Raw genomic sequence first — 21,496 nt, forward strand, 5'->3', positions numbered from 1 at the left:
TTTATCACAACCCTGCTAAAAGTGCCAGTACGTGCGCTCATTGGCGCCCCTTCAGCTGGTGGCGCCCTAGGCGACCGCATAGCTCGCCTATGCCTAGAAACAGCCCTGCATGGAAGAAATATATTAATCACAACAATAATGATTCAGTCTTAAAATCTTATTTGTTTGTTTAAATCTAGACAGTGACTTTTTTTTGGCCAAAAAATTATACAAGAAAAAGTATACAAGAACATTTGAAAATTAAAATTTAAACTGAAAACAAGGTGTGATGCTTGCATCTTGAAATGTACTTCTTTATAAAAATGCACAAAAAAGTTAAATAAATGTAAATACATAAACTAATATCAGTCATAATATGAGTCATAAGAGTGGGTGTATACATGCATGAACAGACGAGTCTGTGTGTTTGGATAGATGACCAAATTGTTGGTCATTATATAATCCTCATACTAAAAAGTGGAAAATATTTATAAAGAACAAGCAGATATGTCCAGACTTTTGACTGCTACAGTAACCGAAACCGTAAATAGAAACAAATAGCCACAGGAGCTTATAAATGATTACTAAGATGTGTCAGAGAAATGCTGGAGGCTCAATACACCAATCTAGGAGAAAAGTAGTGTTTGGATGGCACAGATTACCCCTGTGGTGAAAGAGCACCAGCAAATAAACATCTCAGTGGGAGGACACATAGCTAAGCAGATACCACTTCTGTAAATGACAATCTAGAGCACATGAAAAAAAAATGGTAATAAATCTCTAATGTGTTCTAAGTGCTGTGAGCTCCACTTAGAAAAACACTCCTGTCGGCCTGTATGAATAGCTCATGAAAAGTGGTTTATAAAAAGCTCTGGTTGAGTAATTGTGAAAAACAAAATACTATTTCAATTAGCCTATTCTTAAAAGGCAAGTTTACATGCCTTCATAGTGCCCAAATGGAGATCAATATAAAAACAATTCATATACAAGTGGTATTACGACAGGCATGCTGTTAAAAGGAAGATATAAATATTATGCAGGAACACATGGGGGTCTCTGGTCAATATTTTATTCATTTTAAATGTGTTTTTGTGGCTCAGTCTTTCATGAAGTCTTAGCTTATTGTAATAGGCTGTCAGAAAAGCAAGTAGAAAAGCTAATCGATTATTTACTTTTGATATAAAAAAAAAAAAACAATTCAACCAGCAGACTGTGAGCTCATTAAATGTGAAACTTACTGCAAAATCTTTTGTCAACTAAGCAACATGAAAGATGTTTTCATCAATAAAAACATTTTCTAGTGCATAACCTGTGAGAGGATGTCAAGGTAAATACAAAGGGCAGTAAACACATGGCTGGTTTACAAAGAGCGAGCAGCTTCAACATGCAGAAGAAAAAAAAAGAGTGAAACAAGTGTGTGTCTTTGGACCAGTTCACTGCATGTCATTTTAGGGCACAGAGAGCATCTGTCATTTATGCTGGCAGAGATTGATGGATAAGCCATGCTGAGATGCTCAAATAACATCCATCTCACAGAGGTGAACTAGGTCAGTGATGACATTTGGAAAGTTGCTAATGTTTCTTTAGGAAAAGGTAACCCTCCTGCTTTGTGGTTATGGTAGTGTTGTAGCATGAAAATTTTTTTTTGTAGTCTGACCCCAAACTGTTGTGGTTGGACTCTGTTAAATGAAAATTAAAACTGGCAAAAAAGTTACTCCTCCTCAAAGATGTACATGCATTTGTTTCTTCATCTGAACAGGTTTGGATACATTTAGTATTACATCACTTGCTTGCACTCTGCAGTGAATGGGTGCCATCAGAATGATGGAGTTGATTTTCTTTTTTCACAAGATATTAATCGATGGACTGGAGACGTGTGGATTCCTTGTGTATTACTGTGATTGTTTTACTATGTTTTTATCAGCTGTTTGGACTCTCATTCTGACGGCACCCATTCACTGCAGAGGATCCAGCAGTCAGATGATCAGCTAGTGATGTAATGCTACATTTCTCCAAATCTGTTCAGATGAAGAAACAACTCATCTACATCTTGGATTACCTGAGTGTTAAGTACATTTTCAGCCAATTTTAATTTTGGGTGAAGTATTCCTTTAAATAGATAAAACAATTTTATTACTATGAATGATTTACACAATTTTAAAAGAGATAATTAGAACATTTAACATTTCATCATTACGTCTGAGAAATAACCAGCAGAAATTAGTTTTAATCACAGCAAATCATTCACATCCCAAGTGATGACAGATAAGCATCTCCTAGATTTATTTAAGTTAATATCCTGCTAATGTGTCCAGATAAGCACCTTCCAGATTTATTGGAGTTAATATTTGCTAATGAGCTTTTTATATAACATGTCATCATACAATGGGTTAGTACACGAAATTCTAATAGATTTTTTAATAGTTTTATTGAAGGAAACCTGATTGCATAGGATCCCAAATCCCTCAATATGTTTGAGCAAATCAAGACTTTGGCTATAGGGTACATTGATAAACCTCCAGGATTTCACAAACAGTACTACTATATATAAATACTACATTACACATTCTTATAGGGTCATTTGTTTACATACAAACAGAAATAGTAAATCACTACGGAGCACTTGAGTGCTAAACACGATCACATTAACGCTGAGATGAACCACCCATTCAATGTTTGCTTTGAAGACAGAAGCACAAACACAGTCACTTTCTCTTACACTTTGGTTTGATAGATCTTCAGTGTATTGAGGGTGCCATCTAGTCCCCGAACAGCATGGCTTAAAGCTCACTGCAGCATTCCGAACCTTCCCCTGTAATGAATCTGCTATTGATCTAGAGCTACAGGCTCACATACGGCTAGACCTCGGGCACCTTGGACAGGAAAGCAATCATAATATCCACTCTCAGTGGTATGACTCCTCAAGAAATCCCTGAAGGTACAGCACACATTTCTGCAAGGCATTGTTTTGTGCCTAGTACTCACAGAAAAACAAATGTAGATAAAATCAAGGACCCCAAGCTATCGTTTTTTTTTATTGCTGAACATGTCCGCAAAAGCTCATTCATACAGTAGATTGAATGCTACTTAGAAAACAATGAATAAATCTAAAAGTCTGTTAGAAGTAGGAAGGAAGGCAGAGTCTTTCTAATATCATTTTTATTTTCTTATGTTGCTATGATATACATACTACTGCTGAAAGGCTTGTCACAATGAAAAACTGATACATGAGGACAGAAATACACATTAGTCTACATGAAATATAGCCTGCAAGCCCTTTTAAACTAACACACAGGTGACAAAATCCATTCTGAAAGTCGTCTGATTAAATCTTCTAATCATACATATGGCCTATCAATCTGAGAAATCGTCAAAATACACCAAAATTTTCACTTGAGACTTAAAATGACACTGTTCTACTTAACACTCACTATGAAAGGATTATTTTTGATTGTAGAAGAACAGAGATAGCAAACCAAATAATGCCCAATGCACAGTGTATTGGTGCTGAGGTACCAGGATTAGGCACTTGAGTAATTAGAACTCTGCCAAAAATGGGGGGCAAGTTTCCAGTTATCAAGGCAGAGCTTAACTGATGGCCTTTTTTTTTTTTTTTTGGCAGTGATTATGTACTTGCTCTACTTGGTCAGCACTATAAAAGAAGAACAAAAATATCCCATAAATCCAGCATTTAATATTCTGTTCTGAAACACCATTAAATTAGCATACAAATTACTAAAACCAATTCAAGAAATAATGGGATAAGCACCTGCAGAAAAAAACAGAGCTTCTGCAGCTTCCTGTCGTGAGGCACAAAGCGGCCACCACAGAGACTGCAGGACTTATGTAGGTCGACTGAGGGTGCGTGAATGGGAACACTGAATTGCATCACAGAACAATTGTCAACACATTCATTGTGCGAAAACCCACGAAAAACATTCACAATCAAATCAAATAATACTGGAACTCGGGAGGAGTAGGGCAAGATGTGTCATTTTTATAATCAATCAAACTGGTCCAAATATTTAAAAAGGACTCAGCTCAATAAGCAGCTGCATACTGAATAAGAGGTGGTTTTAAATTCTAAAAAAGTGGCGTTTTGCCTGTCAAACTAAATTTTCTGCAGCAGACAATTTATTGTCAAAGCAAATAAATAAAAGATACATTTCATGCATGTTTGGCATTTGGTAAGCTTCGGTTCCAATTGCGCGAAATACTATTATTAAAAAATATTTAAAATAAAATAGTCTCAAAATTAAATCTTTTTTCTTCTATATGAAAATGTCAATCATGTACAGGGCAAATAAGACTTTGGAATTGGTTTTTGCCCAGCAAATGATTTTTTTAAGTGCATACAAATACAGGTTTCTCAATGATTCCTTGTTTCTCCTTTCCTTGAGGACAAACTGAGTAAATGACACATCTTACCCCACTCTCCCTTATAAGGCTTGCTGTTGTGCCATCATCAATGTGCCAAACACATTCACTCCTACACTGCATTGACTGATGCTAGAGAACAGTGCTGATTGTGTCAAAGTCCTTACTAATTTGGGAGCTACTTGGCAGGGACTTGAGGTACTCCAGATGCCTCCTAGCATCTTCCTGGTTATGCCGTACGTAATAGATGACATAAGCGATAACCATCGTGAACCAACCAAACATGGTGACAAACATAGCCACATCTGTAGTCTTATGGTGGAAGTTACAAAAGTTTATGCCCGAATCCAAGACTTGGATGACAGGCTTGCCGGCGTACTCTTCCTGAACAGAGGTGTGGCAGCTCACCTCGTTCACAGTCTCGGGATCCAGCCTGAGTTCGCGCAACACCTCCTGAAGGGTGCACTCACAGTGCCACGGGTTGTTGGACAGGCTGATCTTGGCATGCAGCCGAGCGAAGGCCTCCTTAGGGACGCTTTGCATTTGATTATGGGACAGGTCGAGTGCACGCAAGCTCTCCGTGACACCTTGAAAAGCCCCAGCGTCCACGGTTTCGATGGCGTTCCTTGACAAGTCCAGTTCTTGGAGCCAGGGAAGGTTTTTAAAAGCCTGGTTTGGGATTTTGGTGATGTGATTGGAGGACAGAAGAAGCGACACAGTATCGTGAGGAAGGTTGGAGGGAATCTCTTCTAGGTTGCGAGAGGAACACTGCACTACCATCAAGCCATTCTTCTCGGAGCAGTGGCAACTCTTGGGACACGCAAAACCCATTGCACTCAAACAAATCACAGCTAAAATTAATCTCAAGATAAGGGGACAGCCACGAGGGATGAAGACTTTCCTTGACACATGAACCCCTCCAGGGAAAGTCATGTCCAGCTTCTTACTTTCTGAATGCTCTACACTTCAAAGGCAGTCATTGTTAATCCAAGTCATATTGAAAAATTTATGAATAAACATTACAGGTCACGGTGTCATTCCAACAGCGGGAGTTTTTCCTTATTAACGCCCTGTGAGCACTGGTGGAGTAGTGATTTGTAATTTTCAGGTGTTTGAAGTCATTGTAAGTGTCCTGGAGAGAATCCAAATGAGTCCATCAACATCTGAAAGGCAATTAAACATTTGAGAGGGTAATGTTCTACAGCCAAGTTTTAATTAGAAGCCAAAAGCAGAAGAAGGATGTGAAGAGGGCTCCATTCACTTAACATCCCTCCTGCCAAGTCTGGAAACTGCAAGAATGAAAGGAGAACAGAAGAATCACCCACACAAACAGACGTTAATGTGAAGTAGCATGAATTAATATTTGATCAATTTAAATATGAATTAAAGGTGGCTTTAAAGGCATGGTTCACACAAAAATTTACTTTGTCATCATTTTCTCAACCTTTTGTCATTCTGAACCTGTATGAGTTTCTTTCTTCTGTGGAACATGAAAAGGTATTTTTAGTAATATCTCAGTGTTTTTTTTCTCCATACAACTGAAGTCAATGATAACCAAAACTATCTGGTTTCCAACATTCATCAAAATGACAAGAACAACATGGGGGTAAGTAAATGATGACAGAATTTTCATTTTATTATTACTTTAATAAGTAAACTTTAATTACATTCAATATTACTATAAAATATCCTTTGTAACATGCAAAGCAATGTATCACAGAGTGCTCTGACCTGAAATGGCTCCAGCCATAACAAAACAATTTTATTTAAGTCCCATAATCTTGCAGATAAATACATTTGTTATGCTGCATATAATCTCATTATATGATAAAGGACTGATTTATTAAAACAAAAATCAATTTCTCATTTACTCCATAGCAAAACAAAGCTCATTAATGGCTATTAGAAACTCTAATGATAGAACAAAAAAAATGAATAACTTTTTCCCATCAGTGAAATACAATAGAGGAAATAGGCAGAATATTCCAGTTGTTTTTAATACTGACAAACTCCAAAAAGGACAAAAAAAAAATGCTTCAGGCATATCATACAATTTGTCAATATGACAACTATATTTCAAGTCTTGTGAAAAAATATGATTAAATGAGTTGATTATTCAAACAAAGCTTGGAGCAGATAAGACCTTCTGTTGTTTGTGTCGTGAAAGAATGAAAATAAAACACTCTCAGAACAACATGAGGGTGTGGAAAACATCACAATATTTTCATTTCAGGTTTCTAAACTTACATGAAGGGAGAGGAATACTTCATTAGAGAACAGATCATAACAATGAACTCCTTACATTGAGCCGATCAATCAGATCACAACTGCCCTTTGAGGAACCAGTCTACATGGATGGCTTGTACTTTGTCAAAACCCCCTCTGCTGAGACAGCAACTCATTTTACAAGTGGCCGTAAGGCAGGTAGATGATATAAATATGCCGAACGCATGCTGCAGTGAAGTGACTTCCATTCTTTCCAGTGAAACTTTGTCACAGGCAGCACTCGAGACATGTGGAATGCATCATCTTGAAAATGTCGAAATAAAAGATTAATTCACTGGCAATATACAGTGAGCAATAAGCAACACAGCTCAGGATTGATTGCTTGTTCAGCAGCAGCTCAGTAACAGAAGCTGATTATTGTGATGGATGCTAAAACCACATGCCACATTTAGAATCCAATAGGATGCAAGTACATGGTTCATCTATTAAGGTGTGCTGCGAAAGACAGTGAGATTGTGACAGTACAGCTCCAGCAAGCACAGCACGTTGCATTTTGGTTGCAGTTAGATATTGTCACAGATGTGCCTTTTAAAAACATCCAACAGAAACCACACATACCACTGAAAAATAGCTAATGCAACCGAAACTAAAAATGTAAGAAACGTCGATAATTATACCTTGCAGGTTTTCTTTATAAAAATATTTGGTTTTTTTATATTAAAGGAAACAAAACCTGCTTAAAATGCAACGTTTGTAGGATGCTTTATCTTAGCATAATCAAATGAGTTAATATACACTCTAAAAAATGCTGGGTTGTTTCAACCCAATGTTGGGTCAAATATGTCCTGAATACAAACATGCCATTTGTCTCCTTTTTTTAAGCTTACATTAACTTAAAAGCCAAATATGTGTCAACAACAGGAAATTTAACTTGCAAAAATTTTACTTTAATTGTGAATATTCATATTGCTTCACTACATTGTTAGGCTAATAGAAGAAGGAGCGCACTATACATTCATGTTTCCGTCGCGAGTCTGACAGGAGGTTTTTTTTTTTGTTTGTTTTTTTCTGAGGTAAGGCACCTATAACCTCAAGAAAAAATATAGCAATATCTTCTAAATAACACATGAGAGCAATGTCATATGTAGCTGTAAAACGGAATAAAAAGCACTTAGGGCTACAATAACCATATAACCTATTGACACTATTTGAGCGAACTATTGAAAAGAAACAAGAAAGACAAGGTTTAATATCATATTTTATCTCAAGTTCTCTCTCTCTCTTCTCTCTCAGAGTTATTGGCTAAGACGACGCTGTGGTACTGGTAAACACTTTATACTGAACATGTACGAGGCAAAAACAGAGACTACGGTATGCACTGTACGAGGCTGGACTTGGTATGTCCTGCTAACAACTGACTGAATACGAGAAAAGAAGTGAAACAAAGAGTTACCGTCTAGGGAACTACAAAAGACGTAAAACAGTCAAACTAAAATAATACTGCAAAAAAAAACATTGCATGGCCATATAAAGACAAGACAAATCCCCAGCACTTTCCCCAATGAATTACATTTACGAACTTATTGCATTTAGCCTATAGCCTACCCTTTTCATCTGTGGTTTCAAATAGAAAAAGATTAGAAAGTTAGCCTTTTTAATATAAACTGAATGCTTCATAATGACTTACCATACTTGTTGATAGTTCAGTGGGATCAGTCGCCTTTGCAGTGAGTAAAAGTGAAGAGCACACAGCAGCTACAAGACATCCGCCTTGCGCTGATTGGATGCTGAGCCCTGCGCGCTGCTCCGGAGGCTGATGGTGCGCTCGCTCCACCCGCATCTCACCGACTGCTCGTGGTGGGGATTTTGATTCATTCCAGTGATTCAAATCTTTTGAATCAGTTCACCCCAGAGATTTGTTCACTTGCGTTTTCAAGTGGATTAGTGGAATCCTTTGAGTAACGTAACTGGTTCACTTTAACGTAACACATAACACTTTTCTTGCAATACTTCTTATATGAATATCTTACGAGCTAAGGTAAAATCCCCAAATTGAAGTTCATGAAAGATAGCTTTAGCCTAATTCCCATAGTGTTTCATGCTTTCTTTCTATCGAATGGTTTCCTAATCTTGAGCACCACGCCCAAAGAAATCGTGTTTTACCTGAGATGTACGTTTGCAGTCTATTTGGAATATAGTAAAAAAGTACCATGGTCCGCAAAATATTGACAAGAAACGTCCTTGAGTTGTCCTTGAGCCACGAGTGGCGCAAATAAACAAATAGCCTACTACGACGCCACCAGATCATTGAAAAACCTTCTGAGAAGTTTTGGGAGCGTTCAAAACACTGTTGCGACGAGGTTTCGAACCCACGCTTCAGAGTGCTTTTCAAAATTAGCCTAGTTACGTTTTTTTTTTTCTATCTAAGTCATGTGATTTCGTCATACTGTTTCGAAATTATCTTAAAGTGCTACAAATTGAAAAAAAAAAAGTATTATCTTTAGTATTCACTGATATCTTACGCTTTGTAGGCCTATAGCCAATAGATTATTTAATTGAAAATACTTTCAAAACGTATTTCGCATTTACACGGCTTTAGCAGTCGTCCGTGCGCAGCGATTCCAAATGAATGAGAATAGTTCAAATAAACGAGTTACTGATTTGAATCAGTATGACAAATGCTTCACTGAACTGAATTAGCCTACTGAATCGACATCTGAGTCACCTTCTGAACTGAAATAATTGTTTGGTTTGTACGTTTTTGTCATACAGACTGGCTGTTGATAGCCTAATGTGCCGTTAAGGACACATTTTTTGCTATTTCTCTGCAATATATTGGCAGTTTTTTGCAATATAAGGAGTGTAGTGAGGTAAGACCTCAAGCTAGAAGGTTTTGTTTGTTTGTTTCTGTTGAGATTTTGCAAGATTTTGACCATATCAAAACAAGGATGCTTCTCAAACAAGGATGTTCCTAATTTGTGTTTTTAATTTCCAGCTTTGTGTATCTGTAACATGGATATATTCTGAATGGCCATTCAAGACTTCAAGATTTCTGAAGCAAATGTTCTCTCAGACTAGATTTCTTCACGGTAGGCTACTTACCTAACCTAAAGACTATACTAGTGTAAATACAGCCTAGAGCCAAGAACACTCAATATTCAAGAATAATCAATGCAGTAACATCATAATAGCATTTATTGCATGTTTTAGGTTTCAGTAACATAAGCTACTTGAGGACATTTATCCAGGCTTGCAAAAAACACAACAGTAATGACCTGACTGTGAAATGATTTAGGAACTAATTCAAATCCCACATCATGAACCTAGAATAGCCAACATCTCCTTATTTTGGCAGGACTGCAGAATATAAAATGACTCAACATAATGAGTAGTCTGTCAATGACAGCTGACAAGTCAGACCATCACTGCACAGGACGGGAGCCATTTGTCAAATCCTTGCTCATGTGACATACAAGTCTTATGAAACTGGGTGCACTGCTGTGTGTAAAATGAAGATAAAATTATATTTGTGTGCCTTGACTTTGTGTTTATGAATCCATCTGTTTCTTAAATTTAGATCTCCTCCATGAAGAAACAATAATTTGTGCTGAGGGCAGTAAGAAATTAGAGAATATAAATGTCCACAACCTATTTGTCTGGTTGCACATCACAACATTTTTTTTGTGTGTGTTTTCTTGAAAGCCTCACAGGCAAATCATTTGCAGAATCCTATTAAATGTGGTGGTTCAGGGTTTTCCCCTAAGGTAAAGATAAGAAAACTGCTCCTTTTTTCATTTTGGCTTTCTCAAACCTATATAGCCTACAATGACTCCAGTTTCAAACAGGGCTGTATTTCTGGAGATAATTAAAAGTGTGAAATCAAAAGCGTTTAATTACCATCAGTGTTCCTGCCAACACCATCCACCGGTTAAATCACATCAGTGACAGGGTGTGATTTACATCAAGTGATCAAATTTGCCTAGTGCAAGTTATTACCTTAATTGCTTCTGTTGAATTATGGGTAATGTAGTTTAAAACAGAATTTTAAACATAATTGAGGATATTGTGAACACAAAGATCTCCTCAGAGAGCCCCTTACAACTGAATATGTGGAGATAATTGGGATATTAGAAGGAGTTCATAAAAAAGATTAATGTTCAAATCTTTACAGAGATCTCGCTTTGAGAGCATGAGTCCAAAATATTCCCCTCTGGAGAAGTTTGTTCAGTCTCTCCCATTCTTTTATATTATTCTCCATAGTTTTAATGATCTTCTGGGTGTCTGGATTGAATCTGTGGGCAGTTTCAGAAAGCTTGGGTTTGTTACTCAACCATTTTCAATTCATAATATCATCTTTTCACCAAACAACAGCATTCTACTTCCTTTTCTTTTGGCCACAGATAAGAGAGTGTTTGCAATTATACTGGTTTTCATTGTACATTTTGCTGATGGCAGACAGACACTCGGTGACCTCTTTTGATTGTTTTGTGTTTTGTAAGCAGTTCCCCGAACTCTTATTTCCTCAGCTGCTCATTGTACCTGGAGGCACTATTTTTATCTCCCAGCCATTTACCAGAATTGCATAAGCAGCCATTTCTTCTAATAGAAACTAGTGCACTGGTGGGACAGATTCAGCTTAATGTATTTTAATGTAGATATATTTTATTGCATCTTCCTTTTGGAAAAACAGTGCATATTTTATCCAATAATAATAATGATAATCAAATAAACTACCATTTTTAGCATGTACAGCTTGACATGGAAATGACACAAACAATAAAAGTCTTAGAATTTGAATACAGATTTAGAATTTAAATAAAGCAATAAAGTTGCTGCCACTTTCAGTCAATCCTTTAAACTGTGTGTCCAGAAATACCTCTATTTTTGCAGTATGCTGTAAAAAAAAATGTATCAGATAAATGTCTTTTTACAATGCCTGTAGCTAATAAACTTGTTCTCACCATGCAAGAGCACAAAGTAAAAAAGGTGCCAGTAAATGCACATAAAAATAAGCCTTTTAGTACTGCTTCCTGGTTGATTTTGTTGAGTCCAGTCATAGCAGGAGGAGATTTCAGAAATTACAGATGACCTGTCAGTGCTCAGTCTAAATTAATAGGATTTAAGTGACAGGGACAGACAGAAGTCAGTCTGCAATTCCAGTTCGACGTTCGTCATTCTGCTTTGGATCTCTTACAGCTATATGACACATCATGGCACCCAACTGAGATAAACGTAGACTTTAAATTACTAAGATAATACTTCCAATTCGGTGATTCCCTGGAGGAAGATAGAGGTTAAATTTAGATGAATGAATATTTCAACACATCACCTGCCTTGATGTGCTTAGGATTGATGATTGAAAGTTAAAAGTGAAAGAGTGAAGGCAAGTGAGCTGTGATTTATAGCTCATAAGATCACAAACAGCACAGTCAGTTTCTGAGTTTCGCTGACCAAGGTATACAAAAAAATGCAAAGCAGACCACTGTAGAAGTCTGTAGATGTTTTATAATAATTTGATTCATTAGAATATATGAGAACGTAAATGTTATAGTCCATGTTGAGCTAAAGTGGACTCCTAATAGAGTGTGTGTGGAGGCCTTTAAAGAGAAGTTCTCTTTGACCTTTCTGTTTAGCTACTGTAGATGGTTAGATGCATTATTAATGTTCAACTCTTCTGAAGTGGACAGTTATGAAAAGATATAGAGAAGAAAGATGATGGCATTCACTTGTGAGAGAGTGAGGCTTCTAGTGTACATCCAGCTAAAAACTCTGATAACGCAGTTATTGGATTCATCCATTTTAGTGTGAAAAGCGCCCTGTTTTGATGGGCTATATCAGTCTTCCATAATTTTCATTGCTCTGCTGCCCATTGGAAAATGTTATTGCACACAGATTCCTCTTAGCTCTTAAGACTTAATGGAGTTCTCAATTATATTTAAGACGTTTCTCTTAAAAATACTTAGACACAAATGATACAACAGTTGACATGCAGTACAGTAAAACTGATACTTGTGGACAACTGAGTGCAGATCATTTGTTCGTAGAATTGATACAGTTCATATCAAAATACATTTTTCAAATCTGAAACTCCATAGAGCAGTTGTTCTCAATCTTTTTGACTCAAAGGCCCCTGATTGTCCAACACAATAATCAAAAACTGTATGTTCTTTGATAAGAGTTAATAGGAGGTATGATTATTTTAATACATTACAGGGTTATTATCATGAACTAAAACTAAAACTATTACAAAAAATTTGTTAATTTAAATTAAGCTGAAATCAATTATAAATATTAGATCAAAAATAGAAATGTTGTCTAAAAACTCAACTAATTTAAAAAGCTGAAGTTAAAGCTCTAGAATTATCAACTGGAAATAATTAAAAACTGAACTAAATGTAAAACTGAAATAAAAACAAGTCAGACCTAAATAGTAATATTTAAAAAGAACAAAAACGAATAAAAATGACAAACGCATGTAACAAAATTACTAAAATTGTAACTAAAATTAAAATGAAAACTGAAAATCCCCCTGTTAGGGGTTCAAGGAGATGTATATAAAGTGGCATTGCAAAGTCATTAGCCATGGACAAACTTTACCTAATTGTTTATCAAGGCAGCCCATTTTCTCTTTCAGTACACCTTCACCTGAATGAATGCCCTCTTCTCGAGTGTCTTTAATGGATAAATTACGTGTGTCAAGTGCCAAAAGAGAATTTTGCCTGTGTAACCATCGGACTAAATCAAGCGAATCAGTGCTGTGACCAAGCAAATCCATCTCCTCTGATGGTTTGGATCCTGATTAAAACACGCTTTTAACCCACTTAGATTGATCACAATTAGCCCATGAGGTCCAGTCAGGGTGTGCTGGTCACTGTCACCAATCTGCAAACCAAGTCCCACAGCGCACCTACATTTGTCAGAGCCAAGATGAACAGAGTGTTTCGGAGGTTAATTAAAAAACCTGCTCTGTATAAAGCTCTTACGACGCATCAACGCTGTGACAATCCAGTGTGAAACAATCCTACGAGCAGCTCTTGAATGGCCTCTGTGGTGGATAAGGAGAGGTAGTGAGGTGTGGAAAAGGGAAATTATTTTGTCCTGCATTGTGCGTTAAACGGTCAGCCATGCGTGGAGTTGATAACAATGCAGTGCCCAGAAATTTGTGAGTGTGATTTGAGAGCATCTGAACAAACTGCATCCTGGCAAATTCAATCGGGAGTTCAAAGACCTCAGGTTTAGGCAGCATGTACGGTGCAAATTTAATATAGATTTACAAATAACATTTTAGACCTTGTGATACCTCCAACGGTGATACCTTATAATTTGTAAAGTCTGGTCTGCAGATATGGCTCAGCTGCCTCCTTCAATGTACAGCTGTGATTTTTTTTTAAACCCATTTGAATAGAGGTTCAAATCCTTAACCTTGCTTAAACATGAGCAACAAAAGACAACAGACCCATTGTAATCAGTGATACTTATCTACACTGGATGCACTGTGGATCCTCTGCAGTGAATGGGTGCTGTCAGAATAAAGAGACCAAACAGTTGATAAAAACATCACAATAATTCACAAGTAATCCACATGGCTCCAGTTCATCAATTAACATCTTGTAAAGTAAAAAACGGAGTGTTTGTAAGAAACAAATGCATCATTTATGTGTTTTAACTTAAAGCATTACTTCTGGCCAATATTCGAATCCATAATCCAAAATAATGCTTCCTCCAGTTAACAATTAGAACTGGTTTTGGATTTTCACTTGTAAATGGTGATTGATCTGTGCATATTTTTCTCCTGATTCAGATGATTTGACTTTTTCACTGGAGACAGCAATATTATGGAGAGAGGACTTGTATTTTAGCCAGAAACAACTATTTGAAGGACTTAAAAAACGCCTTAATTAAAATAAAAAATGCCTTAATTATGGATTCTTATCTTACAAACAAACAGTTTTCGCTTCACAAGTCATTAATTGATAGTCGTGTGGATTCTTGTGATGTTTTTATCAGCTGTTTGAACTCTCATTCTGACGGCACCCATTCACTGGATTCATTGGTGAAGCGGTTGGCAAGTGATGTTAAAGTTCCTGTTAAGCTAATCTGTTCCAATAAAGAAGCAAACACATCTACATTTTGGAGGGCCTGAGGGTGGGTCAATTTTCAGCAAATGTAAATTTTTGGATGAACTATTTCTTTAAAGTTGACATGAAATGGAAATTGAGATTGTCTTCCCTAATTGTGACACATGAGAGAGAAAAAGCTTCTCGAATGAGAAAAAAAGATGTAGGGCAAGACTTGATTTTGTCAATTGGGAATTGGGACGTTAATGCTTTTAATTGAAGCACATGATTAAAAAAAATGATGGGCAAGGTTAAATTGCTTATAATAAACACAGCAACATTCCACAAAAATATCAGGATTATCTAATTTAATTTCACGGTGACTTTAAATATGAGTAATAAAAACAGCAATGATTGCTTTAGCAAACCACACTAATTAGTTGTTCTGTATTGAAGGTTAATAAGCTTATTGTGATCTAAAAGTCATAATGAATTGGTACTTTACAAATTCAAAACATTATATAATATAAAGTGGATCGACTCTTATCATTTCCAAGATTAAATGCCTGCAGTAGATTTTTTTTTGTCTTATCTTTTAAATACACATTAAATGGCCTGTCCTGATGAATAATTGATGAAAAAACACCTAATTAGTTTCCATGCCCTGTTTTACCCAACATAAAAGCCAACCTTTCAGCAATTCAGAGGGTGCCACGAAAGGGAATAAGGTGTTTTGCTCTGTGATTGACAGCAAAACTTATCCATCTCCACACATTTATGAACAAAGGGATTGAGGTTTTTAATAAAGTGTAATTAATTTAATCTTTGTATTGGCTGACTAACACACCAGAAGTTATGATAAAGTCTTGCTGAGGATTCTATGTTGTTTTTAACTTAAAAAAAGATCAATTTAGCGAGATCAACAGCATTTAAGTGAGATCACCCTATGTTGTCAGCTGTGTCTGCAATGAACTCTTTATTCATGTCAGTTTCTTTTATTGGCAGCTACGTTTTATGCAATTTCAAATAGGGCTGTCAGGACGCATGGGAATCACACATTATTGGGTTTAAGTATATTTAGGATGAAGTCAGTTCCCCGGGCGGCAGTTTTCACTTAGACTATTGTCAGCGGAAATCGAACGTTATATCAAGAGATGTAGATATAATGAGTCAGTGCACATCTAAGAGAAATATTCTTCAGAAGGAAAATAGAACACTTTTAGCTTGACACATATTTAAGTTCACAATAGAAAGCAATGCTTGCAAGCGGCTACAGAGATATGGAAGAACAGGTAATCAAACACTGTTTTAAGAAAAAAGTATATATGTGACCCTGGAGCACAAAACTTTAAGTCTTAAGTCGCTGGGGTATGTTTGTAGCAGTAGCCAAAAATACATTGTATGGGTCAAAATTATAGATTTTTCTTTTATGCCAAAAATCATTAGGACATTAAGTAAAGATCATGTTCCATGAAGATATTTAGCAAATTTCCTACTGTAAATATATCAAAACTTAATTTTTGATTAGTAATATGCATAGCTAAGAACTTAATTTGGACAACTTTAAAGGCGATTTTCTCAATATTTTTTTTTGCACCCTCAGATTCCAGATTTTCAAAATAGTTGTATCTCGGCCAAATATCATATCCTATCATAACAAACCATACATCAATGGAAAGCGTATTTATTCAGCTTCGAGATGGTGTATAAATCTCAATTTCAAAAAATTGACCCTTATGACTGGTTTTGTGGTCCAGGGTCACATATATGAGATTGACTAACAAATAGCTGTATTCTGAGAGTCCCAAAGGCATAAGAAAAATTACACCAGTAGGAGTTTGCATCAAATTTCTTAGCTACACTTCTAAAAAAAAGGTCCCAAAAGGAATTTTTTGTGTAAAATGTGGTATTGAGGCACTCTCAAGAATCATGGGTATTAGTAATAATAATAAAAACACAGAGTGGCTTTAACTGATGCTTTTAACTGAAGCTGATGCAGTTTTTGAAACTGGATAATAGTTCTGAATGATACCAATCCACAATCTGACTTGTGATGCGTCCTGGAATTAAATAAGCCACACCATGATGGTTTGTTTGGCCCCAATAGAAGATTTTTTTCTCCGTTTTGGTCACCAGTAGAGTTTGGGTTCCTTGCCACTGTCACCTCTGGCTTGCTCAGTTGGGGACACCTAATATTCGGTAATATTATTGAATTTACTGTACAGACACTATTGTATGAGAACTGAACTGAGCTGATTGATGGCACCACTGTTTTCTACAGGGTTGTTTTACAGCTGAATTGAACTCATCTCAAAATTGATGATCTTTACACAGTTATTGAATGGAACTGAATCAACACTGAACTGACCTCAGCTGAACAATGACAATATTGTTTTCTTTTATATATATATAGCTGGTTTACCACAGAATTGATCTCTGTTTGCGTCATTGAATCATTATTTTCCTGTTTATCCCTTTAAAGCTGCTTTAAAACAACCTGTATTGTATAAAAGCCCTATAAATAAGGTGACTCGACTTGACTATAAAGACATTTCATGCAATGCAAAGGTTCCATGGATGTTAAATGTTCTTCAAGGAACAACATATGCCAATAAAGAACCTTTATTTTTACCGTTTAATTTAAAAGCATAGTTCACCCAAAATTCAATTCTGTCATCATTTACTCACCTTCTTGTTGTTCCAAACCTCTATGATCTTGGAACACAAAAGATATTTTGAAACAAAATTGGACCCCACTGACTCATCTTTTATTGCTTTTTTTATTAAACCCACATAAATGATTAAGATCAATAAAACCAACCTTTATTAAGCTTTTCTAAACCTCTAAACCATTTTGTGGTAAATCATACAACAGCAGTCAATCAACCAAAAATTCCCCATAATCCCCCTACAATGGTCAGTTTTATTCAGGAAATTGAAAAGCATATGTAGTTTCAGATTACTCCACCTATACTACCAGCGATAACACAACAAACACTGAAGTTCCTGAGTGTTTATCCTCTGGACTGCACCTTGTCTCCTCTTTTCCATGTAGGCCTACAGCCAAATGTATTGAGGGACTTGGGGAGGGGAGGGCAATCAAAAGGTGTTTTAATTTGAGCTTATTTCTGGCAGGGAACAAACTGAGGCCAATGACGGAGGGTGGGTAGAGGTGACCTCTCCTCCCCCTGGAGTGAGGTATTAATTTTGAAGCAATGCCTTCCCTTGGCGTTCGAGAAAGGCCGGCAGGATCAACCGGCGATTAGCCATGCTGCCGTTTTTAATTTAAAGAAAATGACTTTGAGTTTTATTAGCTGTTGTAGAGAACCTTGTGCAACAGAATTACAGAGGACAGCGAATTAACTTGTTCAAAACCTAATGGATTTTAAATAACGGTGCAGGTTGTTCGTGGTTCCCAGGCGAAGCTCGTATACGCTGCTGCCCATCTCCCGATTCAAGCACAACCTTGAATCTGGCTATATTGGCTGAGTTAAAGGTCTCTGAAGCAGAAAAAGTGTCATAGAGATCTGTAGCCACTCACTGCTATTGATTATGCCACCCAGGAATAACAACACCTTCAGCCTGACAATTAATCACTTTAAATTTGTGGCTATAGTAGGTCAAGCATCTTAAAAATATATATAGTTTATACTAAATATCAAGTGGAAAAAACATCTGGTTGCACTGTTTTTGAGGCAAAATCACGTGCTGGTTAATTTACATAAAGCTAATTACAACATTTAGCGACCTCTAGTGGTAAAAAGATGCATTGTGATAAAAACAGCTATATGAAAAAAGTATGCCATCTATTTATACTTCAAATTAATTTATTTAATAAATTCTGTCTAAACAATTATAAAAATCTATCTATCTATCTATCTATCTATCTATCTATCATATTCTGTATTGTGAAGCACTTTGGATCGGTTGCAGTTGTGTTAAATGTGCTCTATAAAAATATAAACTTTGTTTCCCAAAAATAAATAAATGAATAAATAAATGCCCCCAAGCCTCCAGGATTCCATCATGACAAACCACAAATGATTAACTGATATAAATAATATTAATAAAAAGGCATCACAAAAATTCAAGGGAAAAACAAACTTTATTATCTCCTTTTTACAAAACATTTCAAAGTTTAATCTAACCTCAGCAGTAATTTGAATCTAATATAGACCTGCAAGCAGCAAATTGTCCAACATAAAATAATTACTCTATTACATTTTTTTTCCAAAACAGAAGCACAGACAGGTAGAGGGCTTTTTTTTTTTTTTTGCTGCTCTAGTACAATGAAAAACTGCATGACCAACAAAATGAATGCAATGATTTTAGATGCACACAGTGAGAATTAATGCGTATTAAAACTATGAGTGCAAATTAACCACATGATTTGCATGAGAACAACATCATGTGAATATCATGAGGTCGGGAGGGGATGAAACATGAAAAAAATACAAACGCCGTTTGTAATGGCGTACTGAGTTCTCCACCAAACAGTAAATCATTTTCGACACGTCACTGCAGTCCTATACGAACATTTATGTTTATTGCATTTGTGAAATAACAGTCATAACAATAGTAATAAAAAAATAACAAAAGCCTCCCTTGGTGAAGCATTCTGCTACTGAGAAATGTCAAAGTTACGCATGCTGCTGTCTGAATATTAATATGCATCTGTACAGTGATCTAGAGCACAGCACGTTATGGACTAAACATAACATCAAATAAAACATTCCATACATGTATCACAAGACATAGCCTTGTGTAAACATACAATCTAACTTAATGTTTAACAGAGCCTAAGACACTGACACAAATATTACATTTCAAAGCAGTGCAAAACGTATGGTAAATGCGACGACAAGAAACTCAACGCTGAATCTAAAACCAACAAAATGTGTTGAATAATTCCCGATAAATGAGCTACTTTAAAGCAACAGTATGACATCATTTCTGGCCATGTGCACGGATGGTTCAGCATGACCATGTGCATCAGGGGCGTAGCCATCATTTCAGAAGTGAGGGGGACAGAAATGTTATATATAAGCACTGCATTGTTCATATACTTTATTTATTACCTGGAGATGACTTGACAAACACAAATAAACCATATTGTCGCAATCGTATGTTTAAAGTCTTCATGTTTCCAAACGTTTCTGTTTTTCTGAAAACTGTTTTCATACAGCGATAGCTGGACGCTTTTGTCCATATTAGGAATTTCCTCATATGACTTTCTGCGCGAGAGCGCCTCCGGCTTCGAGTATGAATGAAACATACACTGCATGAGTGTTTAGCGCTCCGCGATGTTCATCTCGCCTTATTCTGAATCCGAATAAAACATCAGATCATGCACAGACTATCCTGTCTCTTTGAATTGAAATCTATATTTATTCACACGGGCTCTTGAAAACCTCTATGCGAACACACTTGCCCGAAAAAGTGCGGGGGACGAATTTACGTGATATTAAAAGTGGGGGGATACGTCCCCCGCGTCCCCCGCGTAATCTACGCCCCTGATGTGCATACCTTAACGAGTCCAATATTATAAAAGTTCTGTGCTCATAATGGGCATTAAATCATAAAATGTTAGATTTTGGTGTAAATTAACTCTTGGGTGCATATCTGTGATTTGACTGCAGTGATACTGCTTAACAGATACCAACTAGAAATATAGAAATATATATATTTATAACTTCAATGCTTTGCAAATGCATGCTTTTGTACCAGATTTAATAAATAAGAATGTCTATTTATGGAAGCTTGATTCCACCTAGGACTAAAACACGAAAAGGTCATTGTGACTTTTATATCACAATTCAGACTTTTTTCTTGCAATGTAAACAAGATATAAAACTCTGGCTTTTTATTAGAGAATTCTGAGTTTACATCTCGTAATTCTGTTTTTTTTTCCCCCCACATGGAATAAAAATAGAATTTTTTTTCTTGTAATTACAAGCTTATATCTCACAATTCAGACTTTTCTTCTCAGAACTGCAATTTATATCTCACAATTCTGTCTCGTAATTCTGAAGAAAAAATGTCCAAATGATAAGAAATAAACCAAAAACTGTGAGGGCAAAAAGTCCAAATTGTGAGATTGCAATTTTATCCTGTGGTGGAAACACACTTCCATAATTTTCTGTTATAAGACTGTGAAAAAAACAATTTTTTCTTCTAGTGCATGATTACATATTCTCATGTAAAAACCATGCAATTGGAAAATGGCAAGAAAGGTAAACTAGAGGTTGAATAATGAATCACGTTGAAGCAGTTACATTCAACTTTCAGCCTCAATACCACATTTTACACATTTAAATGTGGAGGATGAAATACATATTGATTGCTGACTGAAAAAGTTCTGATTTGGATGAAATGGGAACTCAACATGACCTCAGCTTGGTCGCAATCTTCAGGAAAAATTGGGAACACGTTCAGAGCTTAACCAGAGGGCTTCAGTACTGGAAATAAATTGCTTAACTATAGCAACACAACACTGACAGTTTTGCTGGGGTGAGAATTGAAGTGTGTAATTTCTGCGCAACTAGCGGCAACAAACAAAATTGCTAAAATAATGACTTCAATCATTTCCATGTCTGTATGAATGGAAGTCAAAGGATGAAATGCCTCGGTACACTGACTAAACAGGTTTTGTGTGGAAACAGAACAAATTGAGTGCCTTGCTGCTGATCTTTAACATGCACGGCATGACAAATTAATTTTAGAGGAAGGTAAATCATTTTTTGTAGCATCTCCAAATATACAAGCCACAAGAATTTCTCCACAGGTATTTACAATACAACAGATGGGGTTTACGGCACTACACATTCATTTTTAAGGTCTCCAGACTTGAAAAGCAC

The 21,496-nt window shown here is 36.2% G+C and overlaps 1 protein-coding gene and 1 long non-coding RNA gene across 2 annotated transcripts; one reads left to right on the forward strand and one right to left on the reverse strand.

The window, feature by feature from the left end:
* Positions 1-2,490: 2,490 nt before the first annotated feature.
* On the reverse strand, positions 2,491-8,478 carry LOC107660577 (leucine-rich repeat-containing protein 3). Its single transcript, XM_016449899.1, has 2 exons — positions 8,270-8,478; positions 2,491-5,645 (listed from the first exon to the last, which is right to left on the reverse strand). Exon 2 carries the CDS (start codon positions 5,287-5,289, stop codon positions 4,489-4,491), a length of 801 nt encoding a protein of 266 aa, XP_016305385.1. The 5' UTR covers positions 5,290-5,645; positions 8,270-8,478; the 3' UTR covers positions 2,491-4,488.
* A 901-nt stretch (positions 8,479-9,379) lies between these two features.
* On the forward strand, positions 9,380-10,124 carry LOC107660665 (uncharacterized). The gene is made up of 3 exons (XR_001631032.1): positions 9,380-9,452; positions 9,578-9,671; positions 9,938-10,124. It is a non-coding gene; the product is annotated as an uncharacterized LOC107660665 (long non-coding RNA).
* The last annotated feature ends 11,372 nt before the right edge of the window (positions 10,125-21,496 follow it).

This window comes from Sinocyclocheilus anshuiensis, unplaced genomic scaffold (assembly GCF_001515605.1).
Source record: "Sinocyclocheilus anshuiensis isolate Anshui unplaced genomic scaffold, SAMN03320099.WGS_v1.1 scaffold627, whole genome shotgun sequence".
In the NCBI taxonomy this organism is placed as follows: Eukaryota; Metazoa; Chordata; class Actinopteri; order Cypriniformes; family Cyprinidae; genus Sinocyclocheilus; species Sinocyclocheilus anshuiensis.